The 16933-nt window shown below is 40.7% G+C and overlaps 1 protein-coding gene across 8 annotated transcripts in view; it reads left to right on the forward strand.

Moving 5' to 3' along the window:
* The window catches only part of Gro (TLE family member transcriptional corepressor groucho), a 250854-nt gene that overhangs the window by 153402 nt on the left and 80519 nt on the right, over positions 1-16933 (forward strand). For 6 of the 8 annotated variants that reach the window (XM_072010152.1, XM_072010134.1, XM_072010165.1 and 3 more), the window contains exons 3-4: positions 8940-9046; positions 12715-12790. In XM_072010152.1, coding sequence (XP_071866253.1) covers positions 8940-9046; positions 12715-12790 — 183 coding nt within the window. The remainder of the gene's footprint in view (positions 1-8939; positions 9047-12714; positions 12791-16933) is intronic. The other 2 variants (XM_072010154.1, XM_072010173.1) reach the window with 1 other exon arrangement.

Consider the following 16933-nt stretch of genomic DNA (forward strand, 5'->3'; position numbering starts at 1 on the left):
GCCAGATGCACGAACGGAAAGGTTAAAATAGAAAAAAAATGCCATCGTTCTCGTAGAGTAGACGATAAACGTTTCATCCCTTGCGTGACGAAGGCGTTTTACTTCGATATCGCCCACGTGGTCAATCTTGATACAACGAGCTTTTTGGCGGATTCAATGGATGTCTCCTTCGACGATTTCTCGGTCTCGTTGCCGAAACCCTATGTTTCAGCGTTCTCTCTGACCTTCTTATTCTTAGTTAAAATGATCTATCTACCTTTTTAAAAAAAATGAAAAAAAAAGAACGAAGTTTTATCATTCCTTTATTCGGTATAAAAATTGTTTCATTTTCCTTGTGCCATCTTTATTTTCCTCCTTGAATTAAAAATATCTAGTCGTTATCTCGTAACAAACCGTATAACGTATAAAGTCCGCTTTCAAATATGGTTTACAACCACTGTGAGAATTTCAAATATTTCAACACATGCTGAAATACGAAAACTACAGGGAGAACGGTATTGTTATATCGTTACATTATACGATATTTTAATGCAAGATGTAACGAATTAAGAAATCTGATCACGTTAATTCTTTCAATATGATCCTATACACAGAAGAATATCTGATGAAAAAATGTACATTTTCTAGATTCGTAGATATTCATTTTTCTATATTACCATTTTTTTTTAACCTACGATTCTAGAATTTATTTCTTTTCAATTTCCATTTATGCACGTGTATCGCCGAATCGTTGATCGATACTACATATTCATTAATTTCGATCGCAACGGCCAATCCGGCATTAAACTTAAGCCGGCCGACTCTCCTCTTTACAAAGGGCCCACACGCCCGTATTTTTACGCCGGTTCACTGTATCGACGAGTACGTTTCCACAGACGATAAATCTTGTTTTAGTCGCGCGTAGGTTAAGGGGAACTAGCAACAGCAACACCCAGGGGTGACTATAGCATTGTGCTCGGCCAACGATGCTAGTCGTACCATACGTACACCGACAGAGCTGTATACGTGTATCGTGTGGACGCGCGTGTGCCGCTACACACAACCCTATTAAGAACAACGCTGTGTGTGCCGCTGTGGCTCTGTCGTTGGATCACGTCGCCCTGGGTCTGCGGGAAGCGAGGTTATATTCCGCCGGTCCTCTACTCCGCTGCATTGTGCGCACTGCCATGAAACGTCTAACCTATAATAATCATACCGATATACAAGACGAGCTCCGTGATGCTCGTCCCTCGTACATGCTGCACACGGCTGTTTCGCGCGTGTACATGTGCGACCTGAGCGGTAACGCGGCCGTCAATCCGCCATTGCGACATGGACGTGAGGTTACGCGCGTGAACGAGTGAAGCGAGCTTCGACTCTCTCGTCTCTCTTGGCCTCGTCTCTCTGCCACCCAGAATGTATCACGGGTCTTGCAAGAAATGGTAGCAAAAGCCGGCTTAACGTTCGATTGCTTGCATATCTTCGATGGATTCTTCGAGGTTCGTTGGAATAGTTCCAGTAATACGGTTCGTTAATGGACGAGCAAGAGGCATTCGAACGCGTTCGAACTGAAAGCTTAGATTCATTGTCCAGACTTTTCATCGATACGATATCTTGCTTGGATGGGTTATCTAGTCGTATATGTTTATTCGAATCTGACGTTTGACAGTGTTCGTTATTCTTAAACCGTAACTGGTAAGGCGAGATCCTGTGAAACGTTGGAACTTTTCGAATTTTCTCGTAATTTGCAAGGTACGCGTTTTGCGGTGTTGTATCGTTAACCGGTATATAGCTTAATGGTTATCGATGTATTCGTAAGCCACAGTACCAGCTTTTGTAAACTTCTGAACATTTATGTCTACGTGATAAAGCGAGTATCATAGGTTTGATGGAAGTTATGATGCAAGGTACATGCATATTGTACCTATCTTCTATTAATTGCATATAAAGCGTTCGGTAGAAGATTCTACCGCGGAGATTGGTCGTTGAATCGACGCTTTCACGCGAGCCTACGTATACGCGACATTGGTAATTTATCAATTAACTAGATGTATTCATTTTTGCTACAATTGTCCTCAAATTTTAGCTTATTATAGCTTCTTCACAAAACTGCTCGCAAACGTATTTCTGCCATTAATAACTAATAAAGAAAAGAAAAAAGAGAAAGAAAGAAAAGCACAATTTTCTTCATAGACAAAAAAGAGGAGTTGTTCTGAAGAGGTTAACGACACGTTGAGATTATTTTCCACAAAGCAGTAGTTATATAGAAACCTTTAATAGCTTTAGCCACGAGAGTTCTTTACTTGTAACAGCTTTAAGAATTTGGGCGATTTTTATAAAACTCTTCGTTGTTTTAAGTATGGATGCAACGAATGGGTATAGCTACCTCGCATCATTTCTGTAATTAATTAAAAGGAACTAGGAGTTTCTTTCATTCTTCGATTGCTTTTGTTTGTCCGGATACAAACGAGAAGTGTTCTCGCAATTAACGCGTTTTTATTTCTGTTTACTGTACAACGTTCTCGTTTACCCAGCATTGTTTACCATTCGGAGCAATTTACAAACGTATACAATTTGAGCGTAGCTCACCTACGCCAGTGTTACAATTACAAGTCTCGTTTAATCGATAACTTTGCCAATAAGGAGACGTCAGTCAATTCACTGCTGTTAATGGACCGCTCGCTGTGTGCCGAAAACTACTGATATGTATTTACACTGCACGTGACAGTACTAAACCATAGAAATCTTCGTGGCAAGCGTAATTCCAAGTACGGTAATAAAAAAGAAAAAAAGAAGAAAAAAGAAGAAGGAACAACGCTTATAATTCATCGCGTAATTTAACGCGTAGATGCGAGAAAAAATTATGTAAAATGTGTTATCCCTTTTTATCAGTTACTCGCTATCGCAACGAAGATTTACGTATTCTAACTGCGCACCTCTGAACGGCAGGAATTTCACCACGTGTTCTCCCTCTCTCCCTTTCACCTTGGTCTTCTTCTACGAGCAGTCTCCCTCCTACTCATCCACCCTCTAAATTCAGTCTAGGTTCCCCTTACAAAGCGTGCCGGTATTTGTTAGCACATTTTATGTCTCGACATTGATTGAGCATAAGTTTTCCTTCAAGCCGTTTCGCAGGCAGACATTTCAAAATGTGTTCCGTTTTATTATAACGAAGTTGCCTTCTTTTTCCCTCTGTGAAACGTATCCTAAAATAAATTGTTTACATAGGAATAGAACGGCGATGATCGAACAACGTTTCAAGATAACTTGTTAATTTCTTAATATTTATATTCTTGGAAATTGAGGTCGATCGCCGCTACTTATTTCACTATAAACGATTATCTCGGAGAATATTTTTTTTTTTATACTTACAACGATTCGCATTATAGAGGTATAATTTTTAGTTTATTATTCTCCCTGATAAAACAATCTCTTCGAAGTGATTATAGAGAATGATATTATGATTCGATATGGTAGGCTTTCCTCTCCAATTCTTACTTCTACTCGCAGTCTCAAACACGACCAGCTAATATCATTTTACAAATCGCCTATATTATCTTCCCGACAATGCAATTCTATTCGCATGCATAAAATCACGAAAAGAAATCACCCATAACTTGGAAATTATTTACGACTCCTTATGACGCCACTTTCTTCGAGCTTTACGCGTTCGATATCGTCAAACGTTTATTTTCATTTCAGAGAATTTCCTTTTAACTAACGCGGTAAAATATCATTTTAAAACCGAAAAGAAGAAAAGAGAAAGTAGAGAAGAGGAAAGGGAGTCTCGATTCTTTTTCGACCGTTATCTTAAGCTTTCTCAAATCCCACGTAACTAGCCACTTTGATCCTCGTTTCCTTTATTTATCGTTTTATTGATGAACCACATGTGTAATTCAAAGACGCGCTAGGTGCTTCGAATGGCCTGGCCTGTTATTCGTATCGGTATACATTGACTATGTGGCCGTGTACGTATAGAAAAGTTGCGCTTATTCGTCAGTGTTCACTGCATATCGATACATCGATGTTTATTCAAGTGCAGCTACATCGGCTTCGTACGTCTGACTTTCAACAGCCTCGGAACGCGATTTGAATAATTCCCAATAGCGTTGCCTCATCCAATTAGAATCCTTTCCGCGATATAAAATAAGGGAACCGAGGAGCAAATTCGCGCGAATAAGATGAAATAATGAAAAACAAATTTCAGCATAGCCCCTTCCATCAGCTCTATTTCCATATAGATCTATAGACGTTGAGGCGAATTTTTTTTTTGGCTGCAGTAACTCGAATCCTTCCAGGTTTGTTTTTCATCGTTAATCTCTTATTTCGTGATATTTTTTGTAGACACGAATATTGTCGAATATATCTAGTCGATTCATAAATTCGTGTATCTCTGGTAAAACTCATTTTACGAAGGAATTATGTGGTAGATCGGAACAAATCGTGAAATTTCGTATTTCTTTATGAATTTTTTCGCACACCAACTTGTAAACGTGTGCAGTGTATTAACACTGTACATAAACTATACGCAATGAATCTCGCTTTATAAACAAGTTCGATTTGAAATTAAGATTAAAACACTCCGCATTCGTTACGACTCAAGCACGGTGTATCCACTCTGAGTCTACAGTTTCTAATTGTAATGCCTATTCTTACGAAGTATAATCTACATAATGGAGATGCGATAAGAGGAAAGACAAGATTTATATTTTATAAAGCAGAAAGTTAAAACAAACTTCTAGAAACTTTATAATCATAGAATTTGATACTCTTTTAACGCTACAATTGCCCATCTTTAATACGTACTTTGATACGACGATTACGTAGGAAAAAAGACTGAAAGAAAACCTTTTTTCCAATTTCATGTTTCCACAGGACTTTATAATATGCGATTGAATTTTAAAATCGTTCTCGTGAAAAGTGCGACTTCGCTGAATAGTATAGTTGAATAGGATCAAAGCGATGAAAATAAGCGAGTCTGTGTAATCAATCACGTTTCCGTTTCGATAAAACGACGAACGTTAACGCTATCAGAAACGCTTTCGTGTTTCTTTTCCTAATCGAACAAACGAAAAATATCCGATATCAATAGCGTTAACCATGTAGTGCCGTAATTCTAACGTTAAATTTATTCCAAACCCATGTAACCTTAATGTACGACTTTCTCGAAAGTTGTGGACGGGCCCTTAGGGAGTTTCTCGCTTACGTCATTCGATCTTTGGTCTATCCTCGGCCCTGCGAAGACCTATTACCTTATTTACGATTCGCATGGCCATTATCTCTTGGCAACAAAGTGAACCAGCCGGTTTTTCGATACGATCCTCCGTATACACCACACACACGGCACGCTATACCATGCCGTACCACACACATTTACACGCGTATGCGCACGCTTACACGTATATAGATGCGCTCACGCGTGCTTCTTCATTGATTTCGCTGGTGTGAAAGGGGAATCGGGCAGACAATGAATACAAAGGCCCGTGGTATATAGAGGCTGGGCAAAAGCGTGCTCTTGTCGAGCCGCCCCGAGAACGGAAGACTTTTGTCTTCGCTCGTTAATAACAGTTTTGACATAGTGGGAAAGGCATGGATGATTGGACGGCTTATGGGAGGCAAAGAAAATTATTGAAAAATTGATTTTTGCCATTCGAATCCGTTCTCTTTTGATCAGGGGCCGAAGCATCGATGCGTGACTCATCTTGTGCGCGCGAGCGCACCGTGAACATTCGGTCGGGCTGCTTTACGTGAACCTATATATCTGTATACGTGTATATACATGCATATGTGTATGTATATGTATATATGTATTTGATTCGTTAAGCTGAAAGAACTAAATCCGATGGTCGCGTCAAAGAACGGTCGAAAAAGTAGGGAAGAAGGGAAAGTAATTAAAAAAAATAAAGAAACGAAAGGGACGAAAATTGATGTCCTCGCCGTGTGTCGCTATACGCGCCCGATATCCAATATTGCGTTAATGCGTAGAACTCCCACGAATCGTTGTCGTTAATTAATGTCTTCGTATCGAAGGGATTATTCGACGATGGTAATAGTCGATATATTGGCTGCGTTAAGGTATCTTTGAATAGGTAAATTTTTTTGTTTTCTTATTGCTGCACAATATTCTAGGGTATTATATATTTTGGAGTATAAGGTAAATTTAATTTCGTCGAACGATTTCCCATTCGTATTATATTGTATTCGATTATAGGACTGTAATTTGGTATATTGTGTTTAAGAATGCGTATCAGAGAATACGAATCGAGTATATTTAAACTCGTACCAGTATATTCGCAATAGTTTTCAATGATTCTTTGCGAAACACGTTAGAAATAAAAATTGATTTCTTCGAATATCGTGTATTTTGAGAAAAATACATTACAGCGAGCTCACGCTAATAATGGTTAATTTTAATGTCAAATATGACAGCAATAGAAAGCCACGAAGAAATACGTTTAATATCGATGTCGAGAATTATCGTGGATGGTGAGAGCACGTTGGTCAGATCGTACGAAAATTTTCATGAAAACGAATTGCCGTCCACCGTATCACATAACGGATATGTGTACGCTGGCGGGTTAACCATCGAAACAACAACCTGTTCGATGACTGTTCCGTTTGATGATTGCAACAAGTGAGGACCACCGTCGTCCTCTTCCCCAGCTTGTTCCCAAACCATTTTACCACCGACAGCCACTCCCCGTTTCGAATTCAACAAGTGGCCAAATCATTCTACGCGAGACTACGTAGCGTCGAAAAACTGGAATTTTCCAGCCGGCGGACAGTCATTGACCATTTAACGTCGTGTCGGAATATTTCTCTCTATCGAGAGATTTTGTCATTCAGCCCGAAATTCTACTCTCTCCCTCTCTCTATCCCCGCTCCCATCCATTCTCTCTTTCTCTGTCTTCCATTTTCTCTTCGACGCACAATATCGATGTTCAATGATGCTACCGTAATCGTATCGGATTAATGATTTGATTGGAAAATGGAATTCCGCCCATTCTCTCAACCAAACTTCTCTCTTTGCACAGTAATAAACAAATCGTTTTATATCGAATTTCAATAAAGAGAACACCGGCGGATGTGTATTATAAGAATGTAAATGAACGAAAATAGGTATTGAATGATTGTAATGTTATTTAAATGTTAAAACAGTGTACGACATCGATATTGCTTTGAGCAAATGTATTTCTGTATCGGGTGTCAATAAAGAAGATGCTATTGTATCGGTAGAATATGACGAGAACGCAAATGAACAAATTAATTAAAGGAATCGTAAAAAGAATATTCAACTTCAACGATTGTGATTCTACAATGCAGTTTATTTAAAGTTATTAGAAGATTAGTTTTTCTCAATATTTCCTCTAACGCTTTTGGACTGTACTTACGAAATTAGACTGGCATTGTATATTTATATATGTATATTTAAATACATAATGTGTATATATATATATACACACACACATATACTGTACGTAAAAATTCGTGTGTATGTGTAACGTAATCATTACTGTCATCGGAAAGCCTGATCCTTTCCTCCGTAATTTCAACCGGTAGAGCGGCGTTGGTATACGTGGCTGAAGAACCCGTAGACACAGACCTCGTGCTACCTGGTGGAATGGGTCTCATTAAGGACGCCTTCATGGTCCTTCATCCTTGGCTCTTCAGGCCTCGTTTCTCCCTCTTAGGCAACGGAGTCGCTCGTCTTTTATACCTGGATGCCCTCTGCTCGCGTTTCTGAGCTCGGTTTCTGTGTTTGCGTGCGCCTTATGCGGTCGAAGGCCATTTGATAGTGGTTGCTTGTCATCTTCGACTTTAACCTCGTTACCATTTTACAGGCGTTTCTGGAACGAACGAACGAACGAACGCGTATACCGCACGGTTTTCCTTTAAATTCGGATTTGTTAAGATTTATTTCGGATTTATTCTACGGTCTCACCGATCTAAGGACCAGGCGTAATGTCGACTTCTCTTTTGCTTTCTTTTCCTCTTGCCCCCTCTCTTTTACCGTGTATACACGATTTCCGGCGTAACGAGATTCCTTCGTTGCCTTTGCACCCTTTAACGAGTTTTTTCCCTGTGTATTTCGCAAATAGAGTTCCATCGTTGCGGCAAGACTGTTATCGTATCGTCTGTTTGAATTGTGCGAGTCGATAGAAATCTTGCTTGTTAACTCGTCCAGTTTTCTTACTCTAGATGAAGAGAACGCGTTTTTCTATACCACGAGTTGCGCGTAACAACGTTACTTGTGAAAAAATGTTGTACCATACTTTAGGCTGCGAAGCTTTGCGACGATTGACAACGGGATCGAGATACGAGGTATATTTTAAACGTCAGATAAATTATCTGATAATATAAGATTCGATTACAGCGGTTCTCGGCAATATTTTTCTTCTCTTTTTAATACCTCGAAAACATTATTTTTATAAATCTTATCGTAGGAGAACAAGATTAAATTTCAGTTTACGATCGACTAAATTGTTAACCGCATACCTTCGTAATACAATTTGCCAAATATAAATTTTTAAAACGAGCGTGTTTCACATTTCTTCTCGCTTCTTTTCTTTATTTTCCTTAGGATATAAAAAATGAAATATCTCGTCGAATGACACGAGGGCTCATGTTATTGTTTTCGAATGTACGTATCTTTTTCGCTACGGCAAACTACTATGAATGAATCACTACGTTTTGACAAACCACTACATTATAAATAAAAGCACCTTGTTGCTTCAAATTACGCGTCGATTAATTACCACATAGAAAAAGTGGACAGTAACGTTTCTACAGATCGAAGCGTCTTCTCAGCGTGTACACGCCCGTACGACCATAACGCTTCGGCGTTTTAGCTGATCTATTTTTCGTTCTTTGTCGCGGCTGCTTTGTCGTGTATGCTAATCGAATTCCCTCCTCTTATTTTCTCTTTCATTTTCTTTCTTCCTCTTTTTTTTATGTTGCAGGGTGGCGGAGGAAGCGGTGGGGCTGCGGGAGGTCTGAAATTCACGGTGGCTGACACTTGCGAGAGGATCAAAGAGGAATTCAATTTCATCCAGCAACAGAACCACTCGTGAGTCTTTCTCTTTTCTTTGACTCTCCTCGTCCTCGCTCTTTCTCTCTCTCTCTCTCTCTCTCTCTCTCTCTCGTTTACTCTTTGTTTTTCTTTCTTCACCACCTCCGCCCAACTCCCCCTTTCCAGTTTTCTCGTCTATTCATCCCTTCCGTCTCGCGTTCGCGTTTCTCGAAGATCCACGATTATTGACGCCGATGCTTGCCTCGGCTGTCTTCTGCCCATCTTTCCTCGCCTTTCCTCCTTCGTCCCGCTGCTCCCTGTTTCGAGGTTGTTTCAGAACCCACCCCGTTGACGCTGTTGCACGCCGATCGCTTCGAAGTCTCTTATCCGAGAGAAGAAAGTTGGAATTGTTTGCTCACGACGTCCTCTCCTCTCCCGGCTCCTAATAACGCGTCGAACGTTTCGAACGCTCGCGGGCTTCAGTCGCAAACCGGATACGCGGATAACAGCACGACCTCCAGTTGAAAATCTAACGTAAAGATTCGCGGCGAATCTACAGTGGCTGACAAACGTATATTTCCACGCTTATCAGACAACATTTTCACGTATATGTTACGCGTATCGTATAAAACATTTTGAAACTTTAATTTTAATACCGTAACAAGATTCAAAAGTAACGATTATATCGGTAAAAATTGAAAGCAGCGTGGAAATGTACATAGAAGTTACGAGATGTTTACTACATGTTATATGTATATTTGGTAAAAAATTGGTATACAGTGTAAATAGTCCTTTTAAACGTATGTTTCGGTGATTATGAAAGTGGCCTTAGTCAAGAATCTAAAACAAACGAGTTTGTTATTATTTTGCGTTGCGTCCGTCTCGCATTACGTAACGTTACGATAATCCGAAAACGTGTTTGTAAAGTAGTGGAAAGTGAACCGTTGAATCGAATTGGCTGTGACGTCGTTAAATAGGATTCGGTTCAAACGCAAAACTTTAAATATCTTGCAACGATAAATACGACTTGGGCCTCTTTCATGATCATCGGTACACACAACAAGTGCTGAGGATGATTCCACCGAGTACCTATCATCATCTCTGCAAAATATACTTGCGCTAAATATCTCGTAGTTTCTATGTTACATTTGCAGATTTGTTTCGAATACCTTACCAGCATAATCACGACAATCGCGTTTCATTGCATTGTTAGTATTATCTCAAAATGTTTCGTACAACGCGCGTAATATATTCGCAGGAAATTTCTATAACTGTTTGAATACTTTCGCGAGCATACGTGGTACATGTAGAACGTTCGTTATTTATATATCAGCCTCTCGGAAGCTAAACCGATCGACACCACTTTTTATTCGTTTCTCAATTCAATTACACAATTTAATATTCAATTCTGAAGAAACAAGTGATTTATTTTCTTTCGATTCGTTATCCTCACGGATTTATCGCAAGCGGATGACATAAACAATACTAAATCCTACGGTAAATTGTAAAAAGCGATATTCGCAACATCGCTGGTTCTCCGTACTTTGCAACGGAATTTCGATCGCGTACCGGGCTAACTTTCAAACTCAGTTTTTCTCAAAAACGAAAGCTCGCGCTTCGAAACGTTACCCTGCATCTCACGCTTTTTCTTTCTTTTTTCACGAGAAACCACGCATTAACCGGGTTTATCATCGGTTACCGGTTCACATGCTGCACGCGTATCTTCGGATTAACCGGTGATTCGTCTGTCTCGCTTCTACGGGAGCCGGTTAAGCGACAGTCTTCCGTACTCGAATCACGAAAGTGACAAAACTGTATACGGTTTCGATGGCTGAGAAAGAAATGGCGCGACATCGCGTGCATGTCGACGATTTATGGTAATTGATAATCGAGGCCCGGACACGGTAATTAATCGACGTTCCGGCAAGTAGTATCCAGATGCAGGCGATGCTATAACCGTTAACGTTATTGGAACAGTGCTCACTTTCGGGCGGACGCCCGTGTAATGGGACCGTGTGTACAAATGTCTGCGTTTACGTATCATTAATTATCTCGCATGCCGCACTTGCGATACCGTTGAAACCGTCGGATGGACGGTTAAATTTGCGTTTCGTTGTTAACGCCCAGCTAGTACGTGCTACGCGTACTCGCCGCTAGTCGTCACCCAGTGCGCGTATGTCTGCCCCGGGACGTTCCTGGCCTCGACGAAATTTTCCCGCTAATTCATGAACTTTCTGCCTGTCTCTTGGCAATTTTTTTTTTACGACCTCGTGGAATTCGCCGCTCGCGAAAATTCAGCGACGTGCTTCCTTTTCTTGAGAAAAGCCACGGCTTTACAAAGCGTACGTTCTACTCCTAGACGGAGTCTTATTGTTGCACGGTCTTTCGCAATCTACGTTCTACAGTCTCCACCATTCTCGACGTGAATCGTACTTCTTTTATTTCGACTGCGAAACACTCGCAATTTTTATTGCCGCGTGGTTTATTGTATCATTTTTGGTAGTTTTATGAATTTTGAAAGGTGATATTAACTTTCTTGTAAGATACAAGTGTCGCATTACGAAGTGACGAAAGTTCATGTGGAATCGTACTGCGGTGGCTGCAGAAAGTATTTACGTTCCATTGTTTCTGTTATAGTTTATACCAATTTTCGGTCGAATCGGTGTTAAATTCCACGTCACTTGCAGGTATCTTCATATGGTTACAAAAATACTATAAAAATGAATCCGATAAACGAAATGTTTCGTTGGCAATAGAGATAGATACGCGCAAATATCTATTCTAGCTCGAGTTACATAACGATTCGTACAATCAGCAGGTAAATTTCATTATGCGAACAGCATCTGTAAACGTATGGGTTTTTGGAGTCACGTTGATTAGCTCAAACAATTGAAACGTAGAGAAAAATGACCAGTAGGAACATTATTTTTTTTTCACTTCCTGGAAATACGCGATTACTTACGTCATCTTCTGGCGAGAATTGTATAAAGAGCGAAGGTGATCAGTTCTTTCCGAGCGATCACAGCGAATGCGTTAAGATGCACTTTTGATATTCGAACAACTCTAGTTAGAAATAGTATCTCAATTTCGAATTTTTAATCAACGTGGACATTATCTCCAAATTTAACTCATAACGATTACCGTGTAAAATTTATTTCATTAATAAAAGTACGAGATACGTCGCGTTAAAATTGTACGCGAGCGACGTTAAAACGATTCCAAGAGCAACTTTATACCATACGTTCCGATCGATTTTCCTTGGCAAATAACGCGTAGAACGATCGGATATTTGCCAAAATGTCCCCGACAGGTTCCTCTTCCTTTATTCATAGCTGTGCTTCTTTTTTTTAGATTTTCAGTGGTCGGGTCGCCCGCCGCAACCGCTAACACCGCCATAATCTCATTTCTTCTTATTCCTTCAGCTTTTTCGCCGGAGAACTCGATCTTACTTTCTAGAGACACACCGCGTTCTCTTCCTCCTCGAATTCAAGATGCTGCAAATCCCAAAGGGAAAGGAAGCGGTCTTGCCCTATGCGTTTGCACGTATTTACACGTACACATACAAGCGCGCGCACACGCACATTATACAATATATATATATGCATGTAGACATATATACACGCACGTACAAACACGCATACAAAATGGTCCTGAACGAGTGCGCGCCATTTCTGCTTTAACGCATGTCTGACTGGCTCTGTCCTCAATTGCTTTTCACTTTTCAGACTGAAGATCGAATGCGAGAAACTGGCCAGCGAGAAGACCGAGATGCAGAGGCATTACGTTATGGTAAGGCACTTTGTAAGTTCGTCTTCATGTCTTTTTATCTTCGTATCGAGTACAGCTTATTCGCGGCAGTTGGAAACATCGCTTAGGCGACACTCGGACGAACTCGAGGGGATTCGATGAATCGTCGCACTGTTATGGGGCGTTGTTACGCGTTTCTTCGGAGTACAACGTTTCGTGTGACGAAAGTTGCGAAAATTATCAAAATTCTAGGATATGGAAGTTAGAAAGATCGAAAACTCTGCCAATTGGAAGAAAAAGAAAGATACAGACTTTATATTCGAAAGCACAAAAGTTACTACGAATGTTAGTCGACTGTGAATCCGCAGCAGGTTTGGGAAAGTGATTTGATTCTGATCAACTTTCAGTTGGTTTTTCTTCGTCCGCTCAAACGACTGCAAGCCGAGCTTCCTCCTTACCGCAGCAGCCTCTTCGATTATTAAGATTCCTACTAAGACTGTTAAAGTTGTTGAATTTATCGAGGTTAAGAAAATTGCCAGAACGTAAATCGAAGGTTTGTTAACTTTTGCGAATACAGAATTAGTTCAACGTTATTATGTTTCTTTACGTACAGATCGAAACAAGGATCGAATATAAACGAAATATTACAATTACGCATTATGGTAGTGCAATACATCCTCCGATAGCGTATATCTTTTGTTGTTATCTTAGTTATAATATACAGACTGGAACTGTCGAAAGTTCTGTGCCGGTGCACGTGCTTCTATTGTTGAAATTATCGATAGAGAGGTTAATCGTAGCCACGGAATCGGGTTTTATAAGCAACGAGGTTACAGGGCCATTATTGAACTCGGTAATCTTTGTCGCAACCCTCCCCGACACGGGGCAATGGAGAAAAACGATCGATATTGTTCTCGCTTCATATTGCCGGCTCTTCGATTCAGTTCCCATCAGCACGGAGGCAATTAGCTCAACCAACCGTACTAATCGTATCGTCATCGGTAAGGAGCTTAACTTGGACTTACCTATATTAAAGTGCGGCATTAACGTGGACCAAAGTATTTGCCACGGGAGTCCATTTCATTCCTCGCTTCTTTATTAAATATTTATTATCGAACAGTTCAGGAATTCGTTGTTCTTTCGTACTGATTAATCGATGCGAGAGGATCAAAGGAGAAGCGGCGCGAGTAACAAAGTCTTTGAAAAATGAGGGAATCGCGAGCAGAGTTAAACTTCGATGGAAAGATCTAACAAAGGGAAAGCTTAGAAATTCGTAGTACAATTTTTGAAACAAATTTCTCAGTGTTACATCGATGATTCTCGTTTTCCGTGTTTACATCATTTCCCTCGTATCGAACCCTTTCCATCGCTTCGAAAGTCGCTCAGGGGAATTTCTTATTTTTCATAGGTCACGTTTTCACGGTCACATATTGGACAGATAGCGATATTTTCTTCATTAAAGAAATAGTTTATCATAATGTTGGTAATACTAAAATTTCTTTAAATTTCATAAAACTGTGGAATCTAAGCGGAGGAAATAACAACGGAAAGAACGCTACACGGATCCTTGGAATGTTCTTTCACAGACACGCTGTTACAAAATAACGTTCGGTAACGTAAAGTGGTCGAAAAAGGTTGCAAATATAGTTTGCGGCTCAGAATGGATACACCACGCAAATGTACAAAATATTCAGAGCAAAGTACTCGATATAATCTTCAATAGCTGAAACAAATTTCCATTGCGGGTTTCTTTCTTTAAAAATGTGGAAATGTACGAAGATATGAATTTGTATAAACATTCGTGTATTAATTATTATAGCCCTGTACCGTATCGGAACAACTTAGAGAAAAAGAAAGAAGAAAAAAGAATAGGCGAGCCAAAAGATTCGATCGTTTGAAATTTTCAAACACGTTGAACATCTTTATTTATTTTATTTTACCGTTTAGTCAGTAATTTGCTCTTGTAATCCGCGCTTTTACCTCGTAATTACGATTGTACCAGGCAAAATATTTGCCCATATCTTTATTTACGTTGCACGCTAAGCCGGCAGTTCCTTTGGAAAGTAATTTTCGCGTGTTTTGATAGTTTGTGGGACGCACAGAGGGAAGAGGAGGTTTTCGTGTAACGGGCAGGCGAATAGGCGGGCGAAAGAAAAAGAAATCGGGTCGTCTGCTTTATTCGCGTGTATAAATTCACCGATATTTGAGAACGTGCTTTTACGCTGGCTGTTATGCTGTTCTGTAAACTGCTCCCTCCCTTCTGGTATACGAAAACGTATACGTTCCCCAGCGGAGTAAGGTCAACAGCCCTGCTACGATCCTCGGTCCTGGATTTATTTTCACCTCTGCCCTTCCTTTTTTTCAAAAAAAAAAAAAAAAAAAAAAAAAAAAAAAAAAAAAAAAAGAGAGAGAGAAAGAAAAAATTTGCCAATGGAGAAGCCCTCTATTATTTTAAACGCGTCTGCGAAACACCGTTTGCGAGCGTTATCTCGTAACGCGATCGTTTGCCGAGCCCCTTCGTTTCTCCTCTTCTCACCTGTATTATTTCGATATATCGCAATAATACGTTCATTTTGTCTCATAGAGAAACATAGACAAGATGAGGCGAAAAACGAGAGATAGGAAGGAGAGGAGAGAAAGAAAAGAGAGCGGAAAAAATGACGCCGGATGAGCGTGTGCGGCATGCAATGATCGATCCGAAAGCACGAAGCAGTTAGGCGACACGACTTCCATCGCAATCCCTCATCCCCGGGTCGCGAGATCGTACGCCGATGTTAACTGTACGTTTGATCGTAATTGTCGCGAACTGTACCATCTCTGTAAACTGCTACACCGATGTGACACCGTGCAAGCAACCAAGCAGCAAGCTGGGCCGAGTGGTTGGGGCTTGGGTTGTGGGGGAGGGGGTGTCAGTGGGAGTGGATAAGGGGTGGGGGTTGGAGGTGACAGAGGGGTTGATGGGGGTTGAGAGTTGAGCCGGTAATCGATATCTCCAAAGTAAACGAAGAGAGGAAGCGAGAGAGAGAGACGAAGAGCCGAGTGACAGGGTGAAAGAGAGAAAGATAGGGGAGGGTCGGTGGGAAGAGTAGAAAGGGAGAGGACGCGACAGAGAGAAGGACAGAGTCGGAAGGCAACGGAGGAAGGGGATGGGGCGTAGGGTGGTAAAGGGAAAAGGGGAAGGGAAAGAGACGGGGGGAATTAGAGACGGAGAGAGAAATTGATGTCGAGGGTTTGTCAACTACCGACAAGTATTATATACGTACAGCCTGACGAGAAGGAGTATTGGTGTAACGTATGTACAGACTGCGAACGTGTCTCTGATATTCTAATTCCACCCCTGTGTATTCCAACCAGCCACCTTTCCATCCCTCCTACAATTCATCCTCCGCGATTTTCATTAGGGTAACGTGCCGCGTAAATCCGAGCGTCGCGGCCGCTTCAACTTTTTCTCCCTCCCTCATCCCTCTCTCTCTCACTCTCTCTCTCTCTTTCTCTTTCTCACGCTATCTGTTTTCCTTTTTCTCTTTCGCTCCTTGTCGTTCATCTTCTTCTCGGAATTTCTCTTCCTGTTTCTCTTCTTTTCGCTACGCCACCCCATACATTTCGTGCTCCCGTCCTTTTCACAACTTTAGCGCACGGATCATCGCCTCGCGACATGTCCTTATCCGATGCATTCTTCTCCAATAGAAGCGACTCGTTACGTTTGTGGATTTTTTTTCTTTTTCTTTTTTTTTTTTGTTAAATCGCATCAACTCTGAATCGATGCACGGAATTGTCATAGTTTGTGCAGTATATCAAACACTTCGATCAATGACTATGTCTAATATATGGTTATATGACTATGATCGATACTATGTGTCAGTGTATGTGTATCATTGAAAGATAATAATTTTGTTGTACGTTTCATTAACTACGAAAACGGAAGAACCACTCGATTATCTCCCTCGGAAAAGGTTTCCGGTAGCTCCCCTTCTTTCCTTTTCGTTTTCTTTTTTTTTTTCTTTTTTTGGCATCATCAGAAACGATCCTGTGTGTCCATTCGAAGGTATCGCGAAGAATCCATTTAGTTTTATCGTGCAATAACCTTTCCGCCGCGCGCGTTGTTCCATTTTTATCGCGAAACGATGGAGTACCGTTAAATTAATTCCCTGAAAAGTATCTGGCGGAGAAAGCGGGGTCGTGCGCGCTCGGATTTAT

Source organism: Bombus fervidus, chromosome 1 (assembly GCF_041682495.2).
Source record: "Bombus fervidus isolate BK054 chromosome 1, iyBomFerv1, whole genome shotgun sequence".
Classification (NCBI taxonomy): domain Eukaryota; kingdom Metazoa; phylum Arthropoda; class Insecta; order Hymenoptera; family Apidae; genus Bombus; species Bombus fervidus.